Source organism: Oncorhynchus mykiss, chromosome 12 (assembly GCF_057628025.1).
Source record: "Oncorhynchus mykiss isolate SJ-2025 chromosome 12, ASM5762802v1, whole genome shotgun sequence".
NCBI lineage: Eukaryota > Metazoa > Chordata > Actinopteri > Salmoniformes > Salmonidae > Oncorhynchus > Oncorhynchus mykiss.
In genome coordinates this window covers 3825618-3846698 of record NC_143033.1, presented here as the reverse complement: position 1 = coordinate 3846698, position 21081 = coordinate 3825618, and the positions used below count along the sequence as shown (strand labels likewise).

At 43.0% G+C, this 21081-nt stretch overlaps 1 protein-coding gene across 2 annotated transcripts; it reads right to left on the bottom strand.

Moving 5' to 3' along the window:
• Positions 1–242: 242 nt before the first annotated feature.
• On the bottom strand, positions 243–12483 carry LOC110536865 (solute carrier family 46 member 2). Of its 2 annotated transcripts, XM_090191552.1 has the most exons (6): positions 12018–12483; positions 11302–11890; positions 10821–10988; positions 8471–8554; positions 1549–1705; positions 243–677 (listed from the first exon to the last, which is right to left on the bottom strand). In XM_090191552.1, exons 1-6 carry the CDS (start codon positions 12258–12260, stop codon positions 620–622), a joined length of 1299 nt encoding a protein of 432 aa, XP_090047678.1. In that variant the 5' UTR covers positions 12261–12483; the 3' UTR covers positions 243–619. The 2 variants fall into 2 exon arrangements, with proteins under 2 accessions (XP_090047678.1, XP_090047677.1); XM_090191551.1 differs by lacking the exon at positions 243–677 and having other exon boundaries at positions 684–1705.
• Positions 12484–21081: the final 8598 nt, after the last annotated feature.

The following is a 21081-nucleotide window of genomic DNA, read 5'->3' as shown; positions in this document are numbered from 1 at the left end:
TACTGTCCTCCTGTTGTTCTCTCTCTCTCTACTGTCCTTTTTGAGTGTGCATTGTTTACTCTGGAATCATAATATGTACATTTTGATGTTGGAACAACATATTTAAATAATAGCCTGTATATGGATGATGTTTTGATGCAAATATCTTTACCTCAAATGATTTCAGATATTGGACCAATAAAGAAAATTATTTAATCTGTTCACTCAAATAATTAATTCACAATGAAGAACACAATAGTTCAAATGCAGAAAAATGATGTATTAAAAAGTGACAGTAAAGTATTTCAAGTTAATTCAGCTCTGTTTAACTGGAGTTCTTTCACAGTGACGGGAACAATGAACTGGCTTGGAGGTCCAGAATTTGAGGGCTCTAGAGAATGTCAGTGTTTTCAATAGTGCCCAGTGTTGGACATGTTGATTGGGCTCAGGCCTGGGATTCATTCAAGAGACGCGTTGTGTAACTACCAACAATGCGTTTTTGCAGCGATTGCATTCATGGTAAGTGCTGCTGACGTCGGCTCCAGTGTCACAGAGACGGCGAGGAGGGCCTGTGATGGCGGTACCAAGGACATTAACGTGGCTCAATCTCAAAACCGTCACAATCACATCGTCGCCGCCGTCAGTTCCCCAGGATCCTCTCGTAACCGTCAGCCCGGCCAGATCTGCAACCCACCACGCTGGAGGAGAGAAACATCGTACAAAGGAAATGTGGTGACGCTTTACACGACAGGGTCCTTATTTCTGTCATTATTCCTTCCCGTGTAACAAGTATTGGAAATGTTCTTTGTAACCCCGTACTGGTGCCATGTTCAAAACAGCTGGGAACTCTCCCACTTCCAGTGAGTTCAAGGCAAGTGGAAACTCAGGGTAAAAAACGGTGGCTAGGACTGATGATGTCACATCTTACCTGACAGGTATGGTGGCTAGGACTGATGATGTCATATCTTACCTGACAGGTATGGTGGCTAGGACTGATGATGTCACATCTTACCTGACAGGTATGGTGGCCAGGACTGATGATGTCACATCTTACCTGACAGGTATGGTGGCTAGGACTGATGATGTCATATCTTACCTGACCGGTATGGTGGCTAGGACTGATGATGTCACATCTTACCTGACAGGTATGGTGGCTAGGACTGATGATGCCACATCTTATCTGACCGGTATGGTGGCCAGGACTGATGTCATATCGTACCTGACTGGTATGGTGGCCAGGACTGATGATGTCATGGTGATGATGTCACATCTTACCTGACAGGTATGGTGGCTAGGACTGATGATGTCACATCTTACCTGACTGGTATGGTGGCCAGGACTGATGATGTCATATCGTACCTGACAGGTATGGTGGCCGGGACTGATGATGTCATATCGTACCTGACAGGTATGGTGGCCAGGACTGATGATGTCATATCGTACCTGACAGGTATGGTGGCCGGGACTGATGATGTCATATCGTACCTGACAGGTATGGTGGCCAGGACTGATGATGTCATATCGTACCTGACAGGTATGGTGGCCAGGACTGATGATGTCATGACGTACCTGACAGGTATGGTGGCCAGGACGGTGATAATGCTGGACAGGGTGAAGACGAACCCGGGGAACCAGTCCAGCGTAGCCTGGTACACCTTGGTGTAGATGGGAGTGTAGGCCAGGCTGGCAATCTTAAAGGACAGCTGCAGTGAGATGAGGGTGATCCCTGTGAAGCACAAATGTCACCGCCTTTCAAAATGTGTTGCATTATAGGATACAAATTGTTTGACTGTTGCCTTCGTGTGATCTAAGGTCATGTTCACTGCTTCTGCGTTTTGCCGGCTACACCATGCAGCAGTCGCCTGGCGCTATTATCAAACACATTTTTTTGGGGGGGGGGTTCAACAGCGCGAACGTGACCAAGACAGGAACCAACTTTGCCGCAATTAGAGGCTCAGATGAAACCAAGATTGAAGTCTAATGTGTAGTCTGCTAACCTAATGTGTAGTCTGCTAACCTAATGTGTAGTCTGCCTGCTCTAACCTAATGTGTAGTCTGCTAACCTAATGTGTAGTCTGCTAACCTAATGTGTAGTCTTCTACCCTAATGTGTAGTCTGCTAACCTAATGTGTAGTCTGCTAACCTAATGTGTAGTCTGCTAACCTAATGTGTAGTCTGCTAACCTAATGTGTAATCTGCTAACCTAATGTGTAGTCTGCCTGCTCTAACCTAATGTGTAGTCTGCTAACCTAATGTGTAGTCTGCAAAACTAATGTGTAGTCTGCTAACCTAATGTGTAGTCTGCTAACCTAATGTGTAGTCTGCTAACCTAATGTGTAGTCTGCCCGCTCCAACCTAATGTGTAGTCTGCTAACCTAATGTGTAGTCTGCTAACCTAATGTGTAGTCTGCTAACCTAATGTGTAGTCTGTTAACCTAATGTGTAGTCTGCCTGCTCTAACCTAATGTGTAGTCTGCTCGCTCTAACCTAATGTGTAGTCTGCTAACCTAATGTGTAGTCTGCTAACCTAATGTGTAGTCTGCTAACCTAATGTGTAGTCTGCTACCCTAATGTGTAGTCTGCTAACCTAATGTGTAGTCTGCTAACCTAATGTGTAGTCTGCTAACCTAATATGTAGTCTGCTAACCTAATGTGTAGTCTGCCCGCTCCAACCTAATGTCTAGTCTGCTCACCTAATGTGTAATCTGCTAACCTAATGTGTAGTCTGCTAACCTAATGTGTAGTCTGCTACCCTAATGTGTAGTCTGCTAACCTAATGTGTAATCTGCTAACCTAATGTGTAGTCTGCTAACCTAATGTGTAGTCTGCTAACCTAATGTGTAGTCTGCCCGCTCCAACTTAATGTGTAGTCTGCTAACCTAATGTGTAGTCTGCTAACCTAATGTGTAGTCTGCTAACCTAATGTGTAGTCTGCTAACCTAATGTGTAATCTGCTAACCTAATGTATAGTCTGCTAACCTAATGTGTAGTCTGCTAACCTAATGTGTAGTCTGCCTGCTCTAACCTAATGTGTAGTCTGCTAACCTAATGTGTAGTCTGCCTGTTCTAACCTAATGTGTAGTTTGCTAACCTAATGTGTAGTCTGCTAACCTAATGTGTAGTCTGCCTGCTCCAACCTAATGTGTAGTCTGCCTGCTCTAACCTAATGTGTAGTCTGCTAACCTAATGTATAGTCTGCTAACCTAATGTGTAATCTGCCCGCTCTAACCTAATGTGTAGTCTGCTAACCTAATGTGTAGTCTGCCTGCTCCAACCTAATGTGTAGTCTGCTAACCTAATGTGTAGTCTGCTAACCTAATGTGTAATCTGCTAACCTAATGTGTAGTCTGCTAACCTAATGTGTAGTCTGCTAACCTAATGTGTAGTCTGCTTGCTCCAACCTAATGTGTAGTCTGCTAACCTAATGTGTAGTCTGCCTGCTCTAACCTAATGTGTAGTCTGCTAACCTAATGTGTAGTCTGCTAACCTAATGTGTAGTCTGCCTGCTCTAACCTAATGTGTAGTCTGCTAACCTAATGTGTAGTCTGCCCGCTCCAACCTAATGTGTAGTCTGCTAACCTAATGTATAGTCTGCCCGCTCCAACCTAATGTGTAGTCTGCTAACCTAATGTGTAGTCTGCTAACCTAATGTGTAGTCTGCCCGCTCCAACCTAATGTGCAGTCTGCCCATCAACAATACTTCTTTAGACATGCCCTGACTGTGAAATTTGGTGGCACTATCACAAAGACCTCAATATGACCTCCATGGAGGTCTTTTGGTATTTTTTGATCAGAAGTGTTGTCTGTATTATTGGTGGGGTTGATTTAGTTGGGTAGATGACGTTACAAAGTCGTTTGGAAATATTTCACCCTATTTTATTCTGACAGGAAATCTATTCAAATGCCCTGGTTGACTGACAGGCTTCCCAGACTGCCTCCAATCGTATCAATGTTCCTTAAAGGGATCTGGTATTAGTGTACCAAGTTTGGTACTTGTATCAAAGAGTGCAACGATCTGGGAGGTACTACTGTTGGTCTGAGAAGGGAGCAGCTTGGTGCAGGGCTTATGTCAATGGGTAAAAGGCTATTTTCTCTCGTTTCCAAGTCTATTCAATTCTTAACAAACAGAAAGCCATTCTGTCTGTATAAATATCATGGAGAGGTTTATAATTACAGGCAGTATCCATCTCAAATGGCACCCTATTCCCTATGGTGTAAAGTTAACCCATATGGCTCTGGTCAAAAGTAGTGCACTATATAGGGAATAGGGTTCCATAGGGCTCTGGTCTAAAGTAGTGCACTATATAGGGAATAGGGTTCTATAGGGCTCTGGTCAAAAGTAGTGCACTATATAGGGAATAGGGTTCCATAGGGCTCTGGTCTAAAGTAGTGCACTATATAGGGAATAGGGTTCCATAGGGCTCTGGTCTAAATTAGTGCACTATATAGGGAATAGGGTTCTATAGGGCTCTGGTCAAAAGTAGTGCACTATATAGGGAATAGGGTTCCATAGGGTTCTGGTCTAAAGTAGTGCACTATATAGGGAATAGGGTTCCATAGGGCTCTGGTCTAAAGTAGTGCACTATATAGGGTTCCATAGGGCTCTGGTCTAAAGTAGTGCACTATATATAGGGAATAGGGTTCCATAGGGCTCTGGTCTACAGTAGTGCACTATATAGGGAATAGGGTTCCATAGGGCTCTGGTCTAAAGTAGTGCACTATATAGGGTTCCATAGGGCTCTGGTCTAAAGTAGTGCACTACATAGGGAATAGGGTTCCATTTGGGATGGTGTGTTATAATTAAACCAGAACTGGATGAACAAGCTAGTCAAGTCAGTGGAAGACGACTGGCTAAAGATGGCGTCAGCAGGAAAACACATCTCTTCATGTCGGTGGTGTTCGATAGCTTGACGTGTCCGCATGCCAGTTGTAACTTCCCCCTTTTTAACCTCGTAACAGCAGAACAGGGAAGAGGATCACCGGCGTGCCTGGTCTGGTTCAACCACATACTAATGACAGCGTCGTTATTGTTAGTACCAGCAGAACAGGGAAGAGGATCACTGGCGTGCCTGGTCTGGTTCAACCACATACTAACGACAGCGTTGTTATTGTTAGTACCAGCAGAACAGGGAAGAGGATCGCCGGCGTGCCTGGTCTGGTTCAACCACATACTAACGACAGCGTCGTTATTGTTATTCCCCTCGTCAGAAAACAGGGGTGAGCCCCAAATGGCACCTTAACCCCTACAGATAGGAAAGGCTTAGTAGTGGACTGTATTGGGAACTAATCTCTGTTAAACCAGAACTAAAATGTAGTGTGGTAGACGTAGTGGTCTAACATGACACTAATCTACCCTACTGGTGACACTAATCTACCCTACTGGTGACACTAATCTACCCTGCTGGTGACACTAATCTACCCTACTGGTGACACTAATCTACCCTACTGGTGACACTAATCTACCCTACTGGTGACACTAATCTACCCTGCTGGTGACACTAATCTACCCTACTGGTGACACTAATCTACCCTACTGGTGACACTAATCTACCCTACTGGTGACACTAATCTACCCTACTGGTGACACTAATCTACCCTACTGGTGACACTAATCTACCCTACTGGTGACACTAATCTACCCTACTGGTGACACTAATCTACCCTACTGGTGACACTAATCTACCCTACTGGTGACACTAATCTACCCTACTGGTGACACTAATCTACCCTACTGGTGACACTAATCTACCCTACTGGTGACACTAATCTACCCTACTGGTTTCTCTCTAACATGACACTAATCTACCCTACTGGTGACACTAATCTACCCTACTGGTGACACTAATCTACCCTACTGGTTTCTCCCTAACATGGTGCTAATCAACCCTACTGGTTTCTCCCTAACATGACACTAATCTACCCTACTGGTTTCTCCCTAACATGACACTAATCTACCCTACTGGTGACACTAATCTACCCTACTGGTTTCTCCCTAACATGACACTAATCTACCCTACTGGTGACACTAATCTACCCTACTGGTGACACTAATCTACCCTACTGGTGACACTAATCTACCCTGCTGGTGACACTAATCTACCCTACTGGTGACACTAATCTACCCTACTGGTGACACTAATCTACCCTACTGGTGACACTAATCTACCCTACTGGTGACACTAATCTACCCTACTGGTGACACTAATCTACCCTACTGGTGACACTAATCTACCCTACTGGTGACACTAATCTACCCTACTGGTGACACTAATCTACCCTACTGGTGACACTAATCTACCCTACTGGTGACACTAATCTACCCTACTGGTGACACTAATCTACCCTACTGGTTTCTCTCTAACATGACACTAATCTACCCTACTGGTGACACTAATCTACCCTACTGGTGACACTAATCTACCCTACTGGTTTCTCCCTAACATGGTGCTAATCAACCCTACTGGTTTCTCCCTAACATGACACTAATCTACCCTACTGGTTTCTCCCTAACATGACACTAATCTACCCTACTGGTGACACTAATCTACCCTACTGGTTTCTCCCTAACATGACACTAATCTACCCTACTGGTGACACTAATCTACCCTACTGGTGACACTAATCTACCCTACTGGTGACACTAATCTACCCTACTGGTTTCTCCCTAACATGACACTAATCTACCCTACTGGTTTCTCCCTAACATGACACTAATCTACCCTACTGGTTTCTCCCTAACATGACAATAATCTACCCTACTGGTTTCTCCCTAACATGACACTAATCTACCCTACTGGTTTCTCCCTAACATGACACTAATCTACCCTACTGTTTTCCCCCTAACATGACACTAATCTACCTTACTGGTTTCCCCCTAACATGACACTAATCTACCTTACTGGTTTCTCCCTAACATGACACTAATCTACCCTACTGGTTTCTCCCTAACATGACACTAATCTACCCTACTGGTTTCTCCCTAACATGACACTAATCCACCCTACTGGTTTCTCCCTAACATGACAATAATCTACCCTACTGGTTTCTCCCTAACATGACAATAATCTAGCCTACTGGTTTCTCCCTAACATGACTCTAATCTACCCTACTGGTTTCTCCCTAACATGACACTAATCGACCCTACTGGTTTCTCCCTAACATGACACTAATCGACCCTACTGGTTTCCCCCTAACATGACAATAATCTAGCCTACTGGTGACACTAATCTACCCTGCTGGTTTCTCCCTAACATGGTGCTAATCTACCCTACTGGTTTCTCCCTAACATGACACTAATCGACCCTACTGGTTTCTCCCTAACATGACACTAATCTACCATACTGGTGACACTAATCTACCCTACTGGTTTCTCCCTAACATGACACTAATCTACCCTACTGGTTTCTCCCTAACATGACACTAATCTACCCTACTGGTTTCCCCCTAACATGATGCTAATCTACCCTACTGGTTTCCCCCTAACATGACACTAATCTACCCTACTGGTTTCCCCCTAACATGACAATAATCTACCCTACTGGTTTCCCCCTAACATGACACTAATCTACCCTACTGGTTTCTCCCTAACATGACACTAATCCACCCTACTGGTTTCTCCCTAACATGACACTAATCGACCCTACTGGTTTCTCCCTAACATGACACTAATCGACCCTACTGGTTTCCCCCTAACATGACACTAATCTACCCTACTGGTTTCTCCCTAACATGACACTAATCCACCCTACTGGCTGCACCCTAGCACCCTGTGTTGTAAGGGAATGCGTTGTCATTCATGGCTTGCGTCAGCCTATGTTGCAGGCCCCAGAAAGTGAGTATAAACAGTGGTTAGCCAACTGCGTTGTGTCATAGCAGATGTGAGTGACACATCGGTGCGTACAGTATGTGATCAATGGAAAGGTCTTGGAAGTCTCTTTTGTTTGTTTATTTATTGAACCTTTATTTAACTAGGAAAGTCAGTTAAGAACAAATTGTTATTTACAATGACGACCTACCCCGGGCCAAACCCGGACGACACTGGGCCAGTTGTACGCCGCCCTATGGGACTCCCAATCACGGCCGGTTGTGATACAACCTTGGAATCGAACCAGGGTCTGTAGTGACACCTCCTTGTCCTCTATGTCATTTGCCAAATATGTGTGGCATATTATGAATGGAGTGGCAAGGACTGGATTGTAAACACAAACAGGTCTAGATCTGGATTGTAAACACAAACAGGTCTAGATCTGGATTGTAAACACAAACAGGTCTAGATCTGGATTGTAAACACAAACAGGTCTAGATCTGGATTGTAAACACAAACAGGTCTAGATCTGGATTGTAAACACAAACAGGTCTAGATCCATGTAATCATATTCATTGTGATCTAAAAAGGTCAAACGGATCCTAAATCAGCACCGTTAACTTTGAGACGTTTGACACATACGCCCGCAGTTATGGTCGAGAGACAGACATGAACTATAGGACTTACCGTACGATGAGCCGTTCACCTGTTTAGACAGCAGAGCCCGGATGGTTGGCATGGGAATCAGCGCGAACAGGGTCAGGGCTCGAGCTGAAACAGAAATGTGAGGAAGGGTGTGAATACAAAAACGATTCAGGTGAAGAATTACAGACAAGATCAGGTGACCATTCCAGCAGAACATGTTTAGGATCTATTGTGTCCTAGTCTATTCAGCCTCCTGGGTACCTCTCCCTGTTGTAACTACCTCTCCCTGTAGTAACTACCTCTCCCTGTAGTAACTATTGTGTCCTAGTCTATTCAGCCTCCTGGGTACCTCTCCCTGTAGTAACTACCTCTCCCTGTAGTAACTACCTCTCCCTGTAGTAACTACCTCTCCCTGTAGTAACTACCTCTCCCTGTAGTAACTACCTCTCCCTATAGTAACTACCTCTCTGTAGTAACTACCTCTCCCTGTAGTAACTTCCTCTCCCTGTAGTAACTACCTCTCCCTGTAGTAACTACCATCTCTCCACACACACACACACACACACACACACACACACACACACACACACACACACACACACACTACCCTACCTCCACCCTCCACACACACACACTACCCTACCTCCACCCTCCACATACACACACTACCCTCCCCCTTCTCTCACACACACACTACCCTCCCCCCTCCACCACACTACCCTACCCCCCCCCCCCCCACACACACACACACACACACACACACACACACTACCCTACCCCCTCCACACACTACCCTCCCCCTCCACACCATTGATCTACACAACCTGTAAACCCTGTCAGAAACGAGAAGCTCAAACATAGAGGAGGATGTATGATTTAGTATATTTGAAAAGACAGCGTCATCTTGTTTATTTAAAAAGTCTTATCTTCACACTGCTGCAGTAAATTCCCCCCACACCATGCTACGTTGTGGTGGCCTGGAACTCCATTTAGTTTAGCCAGTCTCCTTCCTCATTCCAACTCAATGACAGAGTTACTGCAGGCGGAGATGTGCCTGCCTGCCTGCCTGCCTGCCTGCCTGCCTGCCTGCCTGCCTGCCTGCCCTGTCTGTCTGTCTGTATACCTGTCTGTCTGTCTACCTGTCTGCCTGCCTGCCTGCCTGCCTGCCTGCCTGTCTGCCTGTCTGCCTGCCTGTCTGTCTGTCTCTCTGTCTGTCTACCTATCTGTCTGCCTGCCTGCCTGCCTGCCTGCCTGCCTGCCTGCCTGTCTGCCTGTCTGCCTGCCTGCAGGCATTTGTCCAAGCAGTTAGATTTTCTTGGGCAAAGTACAGTTCTCATATAAATCTATCATAAATGATTGGCTACTGTACTAAATGTAATTGGCTACTGTACTAAATGTAATTGGCTACTGTACTAAATGTAATTGGCTACTGTACTAAATGTAATTGGCTACTGTAAATACATGTAATTGGCTACTGTACTAAATGTAATTGGCTACTGTAAATACATGTAATTGGCTACTGTACTAAATGTAATTGGCTACTGTAAATACATGTAATTGGCTACTGTACTAAATGTAATTGGCTACTGTAAATACATGTAATTGGCTACTGTACTAAATGTAATTGGCTACTGTAAATACATGTAATTGGCTACTGTACTAAATGTAATTGGCTACTGTACTAAATGTAATTGGCTACTGTACTAAATGTAATTGGCTACTGTACTAAATGTAATTGGCTACTGTACTAAATGTAATTGGCTACTGTACTAAATGTAATTGGCTACTGTAAATACATGTAATTGGCTACTGTAAATACATGTAATTGGCTACTGTAAATACATGTAATTACACTCTGATAAGGGCACTGTAAATAAAACGTATTATCATCTTACCCAGATAGAACATGTATGTTGTAATTACACTCTGATAAGGGCACTGTAAATAAAACGTATTATTCTCTTACCCAGATAGAACATGTATGTTGTAATTACACTCTGATAAGGGCACTGTAAATAAAACGTATTATCCTCTTACCCAGATAGAACATGTATGTTGTAATTACACTCTGATAAGGGCACTGTAAATAAAACGTATTATTATCTTACCCAGATAGAACATGTATGTTGTAATTACACTCTGATAAGGGCACTGTAAATAAAACGTATTATCATCTTACCCAGATAGAACATGTATGTTGTAATTACACTCTGATAAGGGCACTGTAAATAAAACGTATTATTCTCTTACCCAGATAGAACATGTATGTTGTAATTACACTCTGATAAGGGCACTGTAAATAAAACGTATTATCCTCTTACCCAGATAGAACATGTATGTTGTAATTACACTCTGATAAGGGCACTGTAAATAAAACGTATTATCCTCTTACCCAGATAGAACATGTATGTTGCCGTGACGAAGGCCATGAAGTAGATCCCGGCAGCGAAGGACACCATGCCGATGATGATGAGGGTGACGTCACTCACCCATCTGGACATTACCATGACACCCAGGAAGCTCGTCAGGAAGACCACGAAGCCGGCGGCGTTACCGTAACCTACCTGTTGATGTGTTTTGGTTTAACCAGAGCCCTCTATAACAAGAGTTAATTCTCACAAGTCACAACTCTGAAATAAGGTTTCTGTCCTAGATCTTTGTTTTGTGCTATCATTCCAACTCTTTGTCCAACATGTTTGGCATGACAGGGCAAGGAGTGGCATGATGGCACAAACAGACTGGTAAAACCAGGCTACAAAATGCAAATTTTGTTTGATTTAATCAGGACTAATCATGTAATATATATATATATATATATATATATATATATATATATAATAATTTTTTTACCCCAAAATAAAATATATTTGAACTTGCCTGTGTAGCACTCCAGTTCAGGGGCTCCTTCATCTCAAAGGTCACCAGTATCTCCATCCCACCTCCGACGGCCACGTCATATAAAATACCGCTCGCGAAGAGAAGCAGAATGTTCAATATATTCCTGGAATTTCGCTCAGTGAAGAAGCCATTGGTCTCGTTGCGCTCTTGCGAGCTTGTCGAGACACTTGGCATTAGAAAGAAGAAGGTTGTGTAGATAAGACACAAAAAGTAGAGGAAAACACTCAGGCTCACTAACAGAGTCCCCTGTTTAAAATCCACACTGTACAACTGGAAGAGGTGCCCGGACGCTAGACTACCGATGAGACCGGCTACTCCGTAGACCAGTTCGATATGCATCATGTGGAGAGAGCGGTCTTCCTCGGTGGAGGTGAGCGACACCAGGGCCATGACCCCGGCCCAGTAGGAGCAGAACCCGCCGCTGAGTCCGTGGACCACCACCCCGCCGAACATAGCCTGTATCGGGAGATCCATCACTATGACCAGGAGCAGGACCACTCTGGAGACCAGGTAACCCACCAGAGGGATCACAATGGGGATCTTCCGGTACCCCAGGTCCCCTACCTTGGATGGACGAATGAATGAATTGTATTAGATATATTTAATGAAACACACAAAGTTGCCATTTAAGTACGACAATAGGCTATATTAAAAAAAAACGATCCAGGAATAAAACAATGTATCGATTTACCTTGGCTAAAAGAATAGCGGGTAGGATCGGTACGAATTTGGCCAGCATATTATATATCATGTAGAAGTTGGACATGGCTTTTTGCCGGCTGTCTTCGGTGGGGGTGGGAGAGAGCGCGTCGGTCATGTTGGCGCATCTCTCCTTGACCACCATCTGCAAACCGGTGTCGAAAAACGCGCTGGCTATTTGGGCACATAAAACCACCGGCTCGATGCGTTTACGCATTTTCCCGAATGACAACATGATTAGTCCCGATAGAAACCGACAGGCAGACTATAAAAAAGAAATGGACAGAGTACACTCCCAACGCATAAACTAACCAAGGACTGTCACCTGTCCATGTCTAGGTGACTGTAGACATTTGCGCTTTACTGATCACGACATACCCTATCCAATACCCATTCATGTCTAGTTCCGTGTTTCAAACCGAGCCATGAGCTCACAGAGTAGATTATGTACGTACATGATGACAAAAGACTGGGTGGGACGACAGCTTCTTAGGGAAGTTGGCTCAGAACAAATATTAAAACAAGCCTAACTTGCACAGTGTTCATTTTGTCATTCGTTTTTGTGATATAGTCTAGTCTTGGTCATTTTGACAAAAATATAATTAAATCATATGTTTTGTCATTTGAATAATGACCAGTGGAGGAAAAAGTACCAGACTTGATTAAAAGTATAAATACCTTCATAGAAAGTTACTGAAGTAAAAGTGAAAGTCACCCAGTAAAATACCACTTGAGTAAAAGTATTTGGTTTTAAATATCCTTAAGTATCAAAAGTAAAAGATTGAATACTTTCCTTATAAAACAACACGGCACCATTTGTATTTGATTAATATATTGATAGATAGCCAGGGACACACTCCAACACTCAGACATCATTACAGATAGCCAGGGACACACTCCAACACTCAGACATCATTACAGATAGCCAGGGACACACTCCAACACTCAGACATCATTACAGATAGCCAGGGACACACTCCAACACTCAGACATCATTACAGATAGCCAGGGACACACTCCAACACCCAGACATCATTACAGATAGCCAGGGACACACTCCAACACCCAGACATCATTACAGATAGCCAGGGACACACTCCAACACTCAGACATCATTACAGATAGCCAGGGACACACTCCAACACCCAGACATCATTACAGATAGCCAGGGACACACTCCAACACCCAGACATCATTACAGATAGCCAGGGACACACTCCAACACCCAGACATCATTACAGATAGCCAGGGACACACTCCAACACTCAGACATCATTACAGATAGCCAGGGACACACTCCAACACTCAGACATCATTACAGATAGCCAGGGACACACTCCAACACTCAGGCATCATTACAGATAGCCAGGGACACACTCCAACACTCAGGCATCATTACAGATAGCCAGGGACACACTCCAACACTCAGACATCATTACAGATAGCCAGGGACACACTCCAACACCCAGACATCATTACAGATAGCCAGGGACACACTCCAACACCCAGACATCATTACAGATAGCCAGGGACACACTCCAACACTCAGACATCATTACAGATAGCCAGGGACACACTCCAACACTCAGACATCATTACAGATAGCCAGGGACACACTCCAACACCCAGACATCATTACAGATAGCCAGGGACACACTCCAACACTCAGGCATCATTACAGATAGCCAGGGACACACTCCAACACTCAGACATCATTACAGATAGCCAGGGACACACTCCAACACTCAGACATCGTTACAGATAGCCAGGGACACACTCCAACACTCAGACATCATTACAGATAGCCAGGGACACACTCCAACACTCAGACATCATTACAGATAGCCAGGGACACACTCCAACACTCAGACATCATTACAGATAGCCAGGGACACACTCCAACACTCAGACATCATTACAGATAGCCAGGGACACACTCCAACACCCAGGCATCATTACAGATAGCCATGGACACACTCCAACACCCAGGCATCATTACAGATAGCCAGGGACACACTCCAACACTCAGGCATCATTACAGATAGCCAGGGACACACTCCAACACTCAGACATCATTACAGATAGCCAGGGGCCCACTCCAACACTCAGGCATCATTACAGATAGCCAGGGGCCCACTCCAACACTCAGACATCATTACAGATAGCCAGGGACACACTCCAACACTCAGGCATCATTTACAAACGTAGCATTTGTGTTTAGTGAGTCCTCCAGATCAGAGGCAGTAGGGATGACAAGGGATATTCTCTGTTTAGTGAGTCCTCCAGATCAGAGGCAGTAGGGAGGATCAGGGATGTTCTCTGTTTAGTGAGTCCTCCAGATCAGAGGCAGTAGGGATGACCAGGGATGTTCTCTGTTTAGTAAGTCCTCCAGATCAGAGGCAGTAGGGATGACCAGGGATGTTCTCTGTTTAGTGAGTCCTCCAGATCAGAGGCAGTAGGGATGACCAGGGATGTTCTCTGTTTAGTGAGTCTTCCAGATCAGAGGCAGTAGGGATGACCAGGGATGTTCTCTGTTTAGTGAGTCCTCCAGATCAGAGGCAGTAGGGATGACCAGGGATGTTCTCTGTTTAGTAAGTCCTCCAGATCAGAGGCAGTAGGGCTGACCAGGGTTGTTCTCTGTTTAGTGAGTCCTCCAGATCAGAGGCAGTAGGAAGGACCAGGGATGTTCTCTGTTTAGTGAGTCCTCCAGATCAGAGGCAGTAGGGATGACCAGGGATGTTCTCTGTTTAGTGAGTCCTCCAGATCAGAGGCAGTAGGGATGACCAGGGATGTTCTCTTGATAAGTGTGTGAATCGAACCATTTTCCTGTCCTGCTAACCATTCAAAATATAACGATTACTCTTGGGTGTCAGGGGAAAAAGTACATAATTTTCTTAGGCAATGTAGTAAATGTAAAAGTTGTCAAAAAATATAAATAGTAAAGTGAAGTACAGATACCCCAAAAACTACTTAAGTAGTACTTTAAAGTGTTTTTACTTAAGTAGTACTTTACACCACTGATAACGATTGTCTCGTCAAAATGTTGAAAACAGGCCTCTCGGGTGGCGCAGTGGTTGAGGGCGCTGTACTGCAGCTCCAGCTGTGCCACCAGAGACCCTGGGTTTGCGACCGGGAGGATGCGCGCTATGTTAAGAAGCAGTGCGGCTTCGTTGGGTTGTGTATCGGAGGACGCATTACTTCGTTGTAGCGAGTTGTAGCGATGAGACAAGATAGTAGCTACTAACAATTGGACACCACGAAATGGGGAGAAAACGGGGTAACCCCCCCCCCCAAAAAAAGTCAAACTAAAGTAAACTAAATGCCCTTTAATTTTAGTCCCAATAACATTTGTGTCATTAACCTATAGTACACACACATTACCGTTCAAACGTTTGGGGTCACTTACAAATGTCCTTGTTTTGAAAGAAAAGCAACAAAAAAAAAGATCAGAAATACCGTGTAGACATTGTTCATGTTATAAATGACTATTGTAGCTGGAAACTACTGATTTTTAATGGAATATCTACATAGGAGTACAGAGGCCCATTATCAGCAACCATCACTCCTGTGTTCCAATGGCACGTTGTGTTAGCTAAAACAACAGTTTTCAGCTGTGCCAATGATGGGGTCAACTCGGGGTCATGATAGGGGCTGCACCAAATGTTTGATGTATTATAATCATTATTATGCTTATGTTGTATTAATAGAATGGGAGGGGCTATAAGACCCCTCCCCCACTACATTTATAGGGTCCTAGACCACAGAATAGCAATATATATATATATATATATATATATATATATATATATATATATATATATATATATATATATATATGCATTATAAGGTTTAATACTGTTCCACAGTTATTTTCTAGTCTCTGCCTCTTATAAGAAACGGTCTGAGAGATGTGTGAGTTATTGCAGTCAAAACAGGGTGTCTGTGAGAAAGCGCCTCAAGGCTAAAAGAGATTCATAGACACAGAACCCTGCAGGGGAGTGAAAGAGATAAGAGACAAGTCAGACATACCACTATAAAGCAACTTGGGGACAATTACTGCTGAGCACTTAGAAAACTCTGGAACTATTGTTTTCTTCTGCAAGTCTGTATAACTGTATATGCATGGCCTTGGTCTCATGAGTAGAAGGTGTTGATGTAGGCAGTTACATCACTAGGGGTCGACTGCAAACATATAAACGCAACTTAGACCTTGTCTATTTTGCAGAACTCTGGAGAGACATCAGTTGTATGTCTGATGTTTGATCTTTGACTTCTGTCTACAGCTGTATTTTGATTAGAATTGTTATGATTTATATTTATGCACATTTAGAGTATTCCTGATTTGTTAAGTAAATAACGGGGTCCAGAAAAGTGGAACCAACATTTGGCGAGCTTGCCAGGAGTGAGTGAGTGTAACACTACTGGACGGAACCTGAACCTCCTTCTCTGATCACCAAATTATTAAGTAACCAGACACCTGTTATATCGAAGTCTGTCATTTATAAGAAGTGGGAAGTTCAGTGTTTCGCTGGTATGTAAAAGCACCAAGGACAGAAGCTGTATCTGAGAGGACAGTTCTGGGAACAGGCGATAACCTATGGGACACCAGAAAGATAGAAATTAACTGTTGTCTGTCCTGACGTGTTTGGTGTGAGTGAAATGCGCAGTGGGAGGGGAGATAAACGAATCGAGAATATTTTGTTTGAGGACTGAGAGCCGCTTATAAGTGGATTTTTGATACGGAGGAGGATGAGGAACGGTGGAATATTAAAGGCATTACATTGGAATAGTATAAGAAAGGGATTTTTGGAAGTGAGGACGGCAGGAAGGAGTTCTGTCATTGTATAAGAAAAAGCGGGTTTAATAAAGATATTACCTTATAAGACGTATATTACCCTACAACCTGAGGAACTAGTAATACCCTCAACATATTACCCTACACCCGGAGGAACCCTGAGGAACTAGTAGTACCCTCAACATATTACCCTACACCCTGAGGAACTAGTAATACCCTCAACATATTACCCTACACCCTGAGGAACTAGTAGTACCCTCAACATACTACCCTACACCCTGAGGAACTAGTAGTACCCTCAACATATTACCCTACACCCTGAGAAACTAGTAGTACCCTCAACATATTACCCTACAACCTGAGGAACTAGTAATACCCTCAACATATTACCCTACACCCTGAGGAACTAGTAGTACCCTCAACATATTACCCTACACCCGGAGGAACCCTGAGGAACTAGTAGTACCCTCAACATATTACCCTACACCCTGAGGAACTAGTAGTACCCTCAACATATTACCCTACACCCTGAGGAACTAGTAGTACCCTCAACATATTACCCTACACCCTGAGGAACTAGTAGTACCCTCAACATATTACCCTACACCCTGAGGAACTACCCTACACCCTGAGGAACTAGTAGTACCCTCAACATATTTCCCTACACCCTGAGGAACCCTGAGGAACTAGTCGTACCCTCAACATATTACCCTACACCCTGAGGAACTAGTAGTACCCTCAACATATTACCCTACACCCGGAGGAACCCTGAGGAACTAGTAGTACCCTCAACATATTACCCTACACCCTGAGGAACTAGTAGTACCCTCAACATATTACCCTACACCCTGAGGAATTAGTAGTACCCTCAACATATTACCCTACACCCTGAGGAACTAGTAGTACCCTCAACATATTACCCTACACCCTGAGGAACTAGTAGTACCCTCAACATATTACCCTACACCCTGAGGAACTACCTTACACCCTGAGGAACTAGTAGTACCCTCAACATATTTCCCTACACCCTGAGGAACCCTGAGGAACTAGTCGTACCCTCAACATATTACCCTACACCCTGAGGAACTAGTAGTACCCTCAACATATTACCCTACACCCTGAGGAACTACCCTACACCCTGAGGAACTAGTAGTACCCTCAACATATTACCCTACACCCTGAGGAACCCTGAGGAACTAGTAGTACCCTCAACACATTACCCTACACCCTGAGGAACTAGTAGTACCCTCAACATATTACCCTACACCCTGAGGAACCCTGAGGAACTAGTAGTACCCTCAACATATTACCCTACACCCTGAGGAACTAGTAGTACCCTCAACATATTACCCTACACCCTGAGGAACTACCCTACACCCTGAGGAACTAGTAGTACCCTCAACATATTACCCTACACCCTGAGGAACCCTGAGGAACTAGTAGTACCCTCAACATATTACCCTACACCCTGAGGAACTAGTAGTACCCTCAACATATTACCCTACACCCTGAGGAACTAGTAGTACCCTCAACATATTACCCTACACCCTGAGGAACCCTGAGGAACTAGTAGTACCCTCAACATATTACCCTACACCCTGAGGAACTAGTAGTACCCTCAACATATTACCCTACACCCTGAGGAACCCTGAGGAACTAGTAGTACCCTCAACATATTACCCTACACCCTGAGGAACTAGTAGTACCCTCAACATATTACCCTACACCCTGAGGAACTACCCTACACCCTGAGGAACTAGTAGTACCCTCAACATATTACCCTACACCCGGAGGAACCCTGAGGAACTAGTAGTACCCTCAACATATTACCCTACACCCTGAGGAACTAGTAGTACCCTCAACATATTACCCTACACCCTGAGGAACTAGTAGCACCCTCAACATATTTATGTTGAAATACGACCTATAATTACTTGTAGGAGGATAGTTAAGGAGACTTTTAAGGTGAATTGGTGGAGAGGAGGTTGTGTTTTATGGGCAGATGAGAAGACAGTGGAGGAAATAGAGATAAAACGAATACAACATCCACTATTGATATTTATGTAAAAGGTTGAACACATTTGTTAGGGACACTTTCCTACCATAGGACAGTATGAAATGTACAACCCTTAGTATACCAGCAAAATGATTACATGGAAGTTGTGTTCTGTAGAGATGTTCACAGAAAATGACTTTGTAATGCTTTTACCAGGGGTACTAATATTACTGGTACTCTATACCTTTAAGATATAATATCACTGGTACTCTATACCTTTACGATATAATAATACTGGTACTCTATACCTTTAAGATATAATATTACTGGTACTCTATACCATTAAGATATAATATCACTGGTACTCTATACCTTTAAGATATAATAATACTGGTACTATATACCTTTAAGATATAATATTACTGGTACTCTATACCTTTAAGATATAATATTACTGGTACTCTATACCTTTAAGATATAATAATACTGGTACTCTATACCTTTAAGATATAATATTACTGGTACTCTATACCTTTAAGATATAATAATACTGGTACTCTATACCTTTAAGATATAATAATACTGGTACTATATACCTTCAAGATATGATATTACTGGTACTCTATACCTTTAAGATATAATAATACTGGTACTCTATACCTTTAAGATATAATAATACTGGTACTCTATACCTTTAAGATATAATAATACTGGTACTCTATACCTTTAAGATATGATATTACTGGTACTCTATACCTTTAAGATATGATATTACTGGTACTCTATACCTTTAAGATATGATAATACTGGTACTATATACCTTTAAGATATAATATTACTGGTACTCTATACCTTTAAGATATAATATTACTGGTACTCTATACCTTTAAGATATAATAATACTGGTACTCTATACCTTTAAGATATAATATTACTGGTACTCTATACCTTTAAGATATAATAATACTGGTACTCTATACCTTTAAGATATAATAATACTGGTACTATATACCTTCAAGATATGATATTACTGGTACTCTATACCTTTAAGATATAATAATACTGGTACTCTATACCTTTAAGATATAATAATACTGGTACTCTATACCTTTAAGATATAATAATACTGGTACTCTATACCTTTAAGATATAATATCACTGGTACTCTATACCTTTAAGATATGATATTACTGGTACTCTATACCATTAAGATATGATATTACTGGTACTCTATACCTTTAAGATATGATATTACTGGTACTCTATACCATTAAGATATAATATCACTGGTACTCTATACCATTAAGATATAATATTACTGGTACTCTATACCTTTAAGATATAATATTACTGGTACTCTATACCTTTAAGATATAATAATACTGGTACTCTATACCTTTAAGATATAATATTACTGGTACTCTATACCTTTAAGATATAATAATACTGGTACTCTATACCTTTAAGATATAATAATACTGGTACTCTATACCTTTAAGATATAATAATACTGGTACTCTATACCTTTAAGATATAATAATACTGGTACTCTATACCTTTAAGATATAATATTACTGGTACTATATACCTTTAAGATATAATATTACTGGTACTCTATACCTTTAAGATATAATATTACTGGTACTCTATACCTTTAAGATATAATATTACTGGTACTCTATACCTTTAAGATATAATAATAGGAATTGAAGTCTATCATGCGGTTTCCTCTGTGAGGCAGAACAGAGGCAGAACAGAGGCAGGACAGATCTTCATGAACAAGGCTACCGTGACCAAACTAAAGCTGGAGAAAACAATAAGAGAGGCAGGACAGAGGCAGAACAGAGGCAGAACAGAGGCAGAACAGAGGCAGGACAGAGGCAGGACAGAGGCAGGACAGAGGCAGGACAGAGGCAGGGCAGAGGCAGGGCAGAGGCAGGGCAGAGGCAGAACAGAGGCAGAACAGAGGCAGGGCAGAGGCAGGACAGAGGCAGGGCAGAGGCAGGGCAGAGGCAGGGCAGAGGCAGGGCAGAGGCAGAACAGGAATACTCCCCACCGCCCCGCTGCCGTGTGAGACTCAACCCAGAGGACCCCAGAGGTGACTATACACAGATCTACCCTCTCATACCACTGACAGAAGAAAATGGAGAAGCAACCACAATTATCTTCAAGGGGACTCTGATGAAGTAGGTAGATGACACAACAGCAGCAGCAAGTGGCAGGAGAACAATATAATTGGATGAAAAAAAAAGAGAGGCACAGTTC

Bases quoted from the DNA above. Each gene is read 5' to 3' on its own strand.
- LOC110536865 (XM_090191551.1), bottom strand. From the start codon at position 12,260: ATGTTGTCATTCGGGAAAATGCGTAAACGCATCGAGCCGGTGGTTTTA. The intron at 8,555-10,820 runs GTAAGAGGATAA...TTTCTGTTTCAG, and splicing joins AACATACATGTTCTATCTGG to CTCGAGCCCTGACCCTGTTC. The intron at 1,706-8,470 runs GTAAGTCCTATA...TGTGCTTCACAG, and splicing joins GGTGAACGGCTCATCGTACG to GGATCACCCTCATCTCACTG.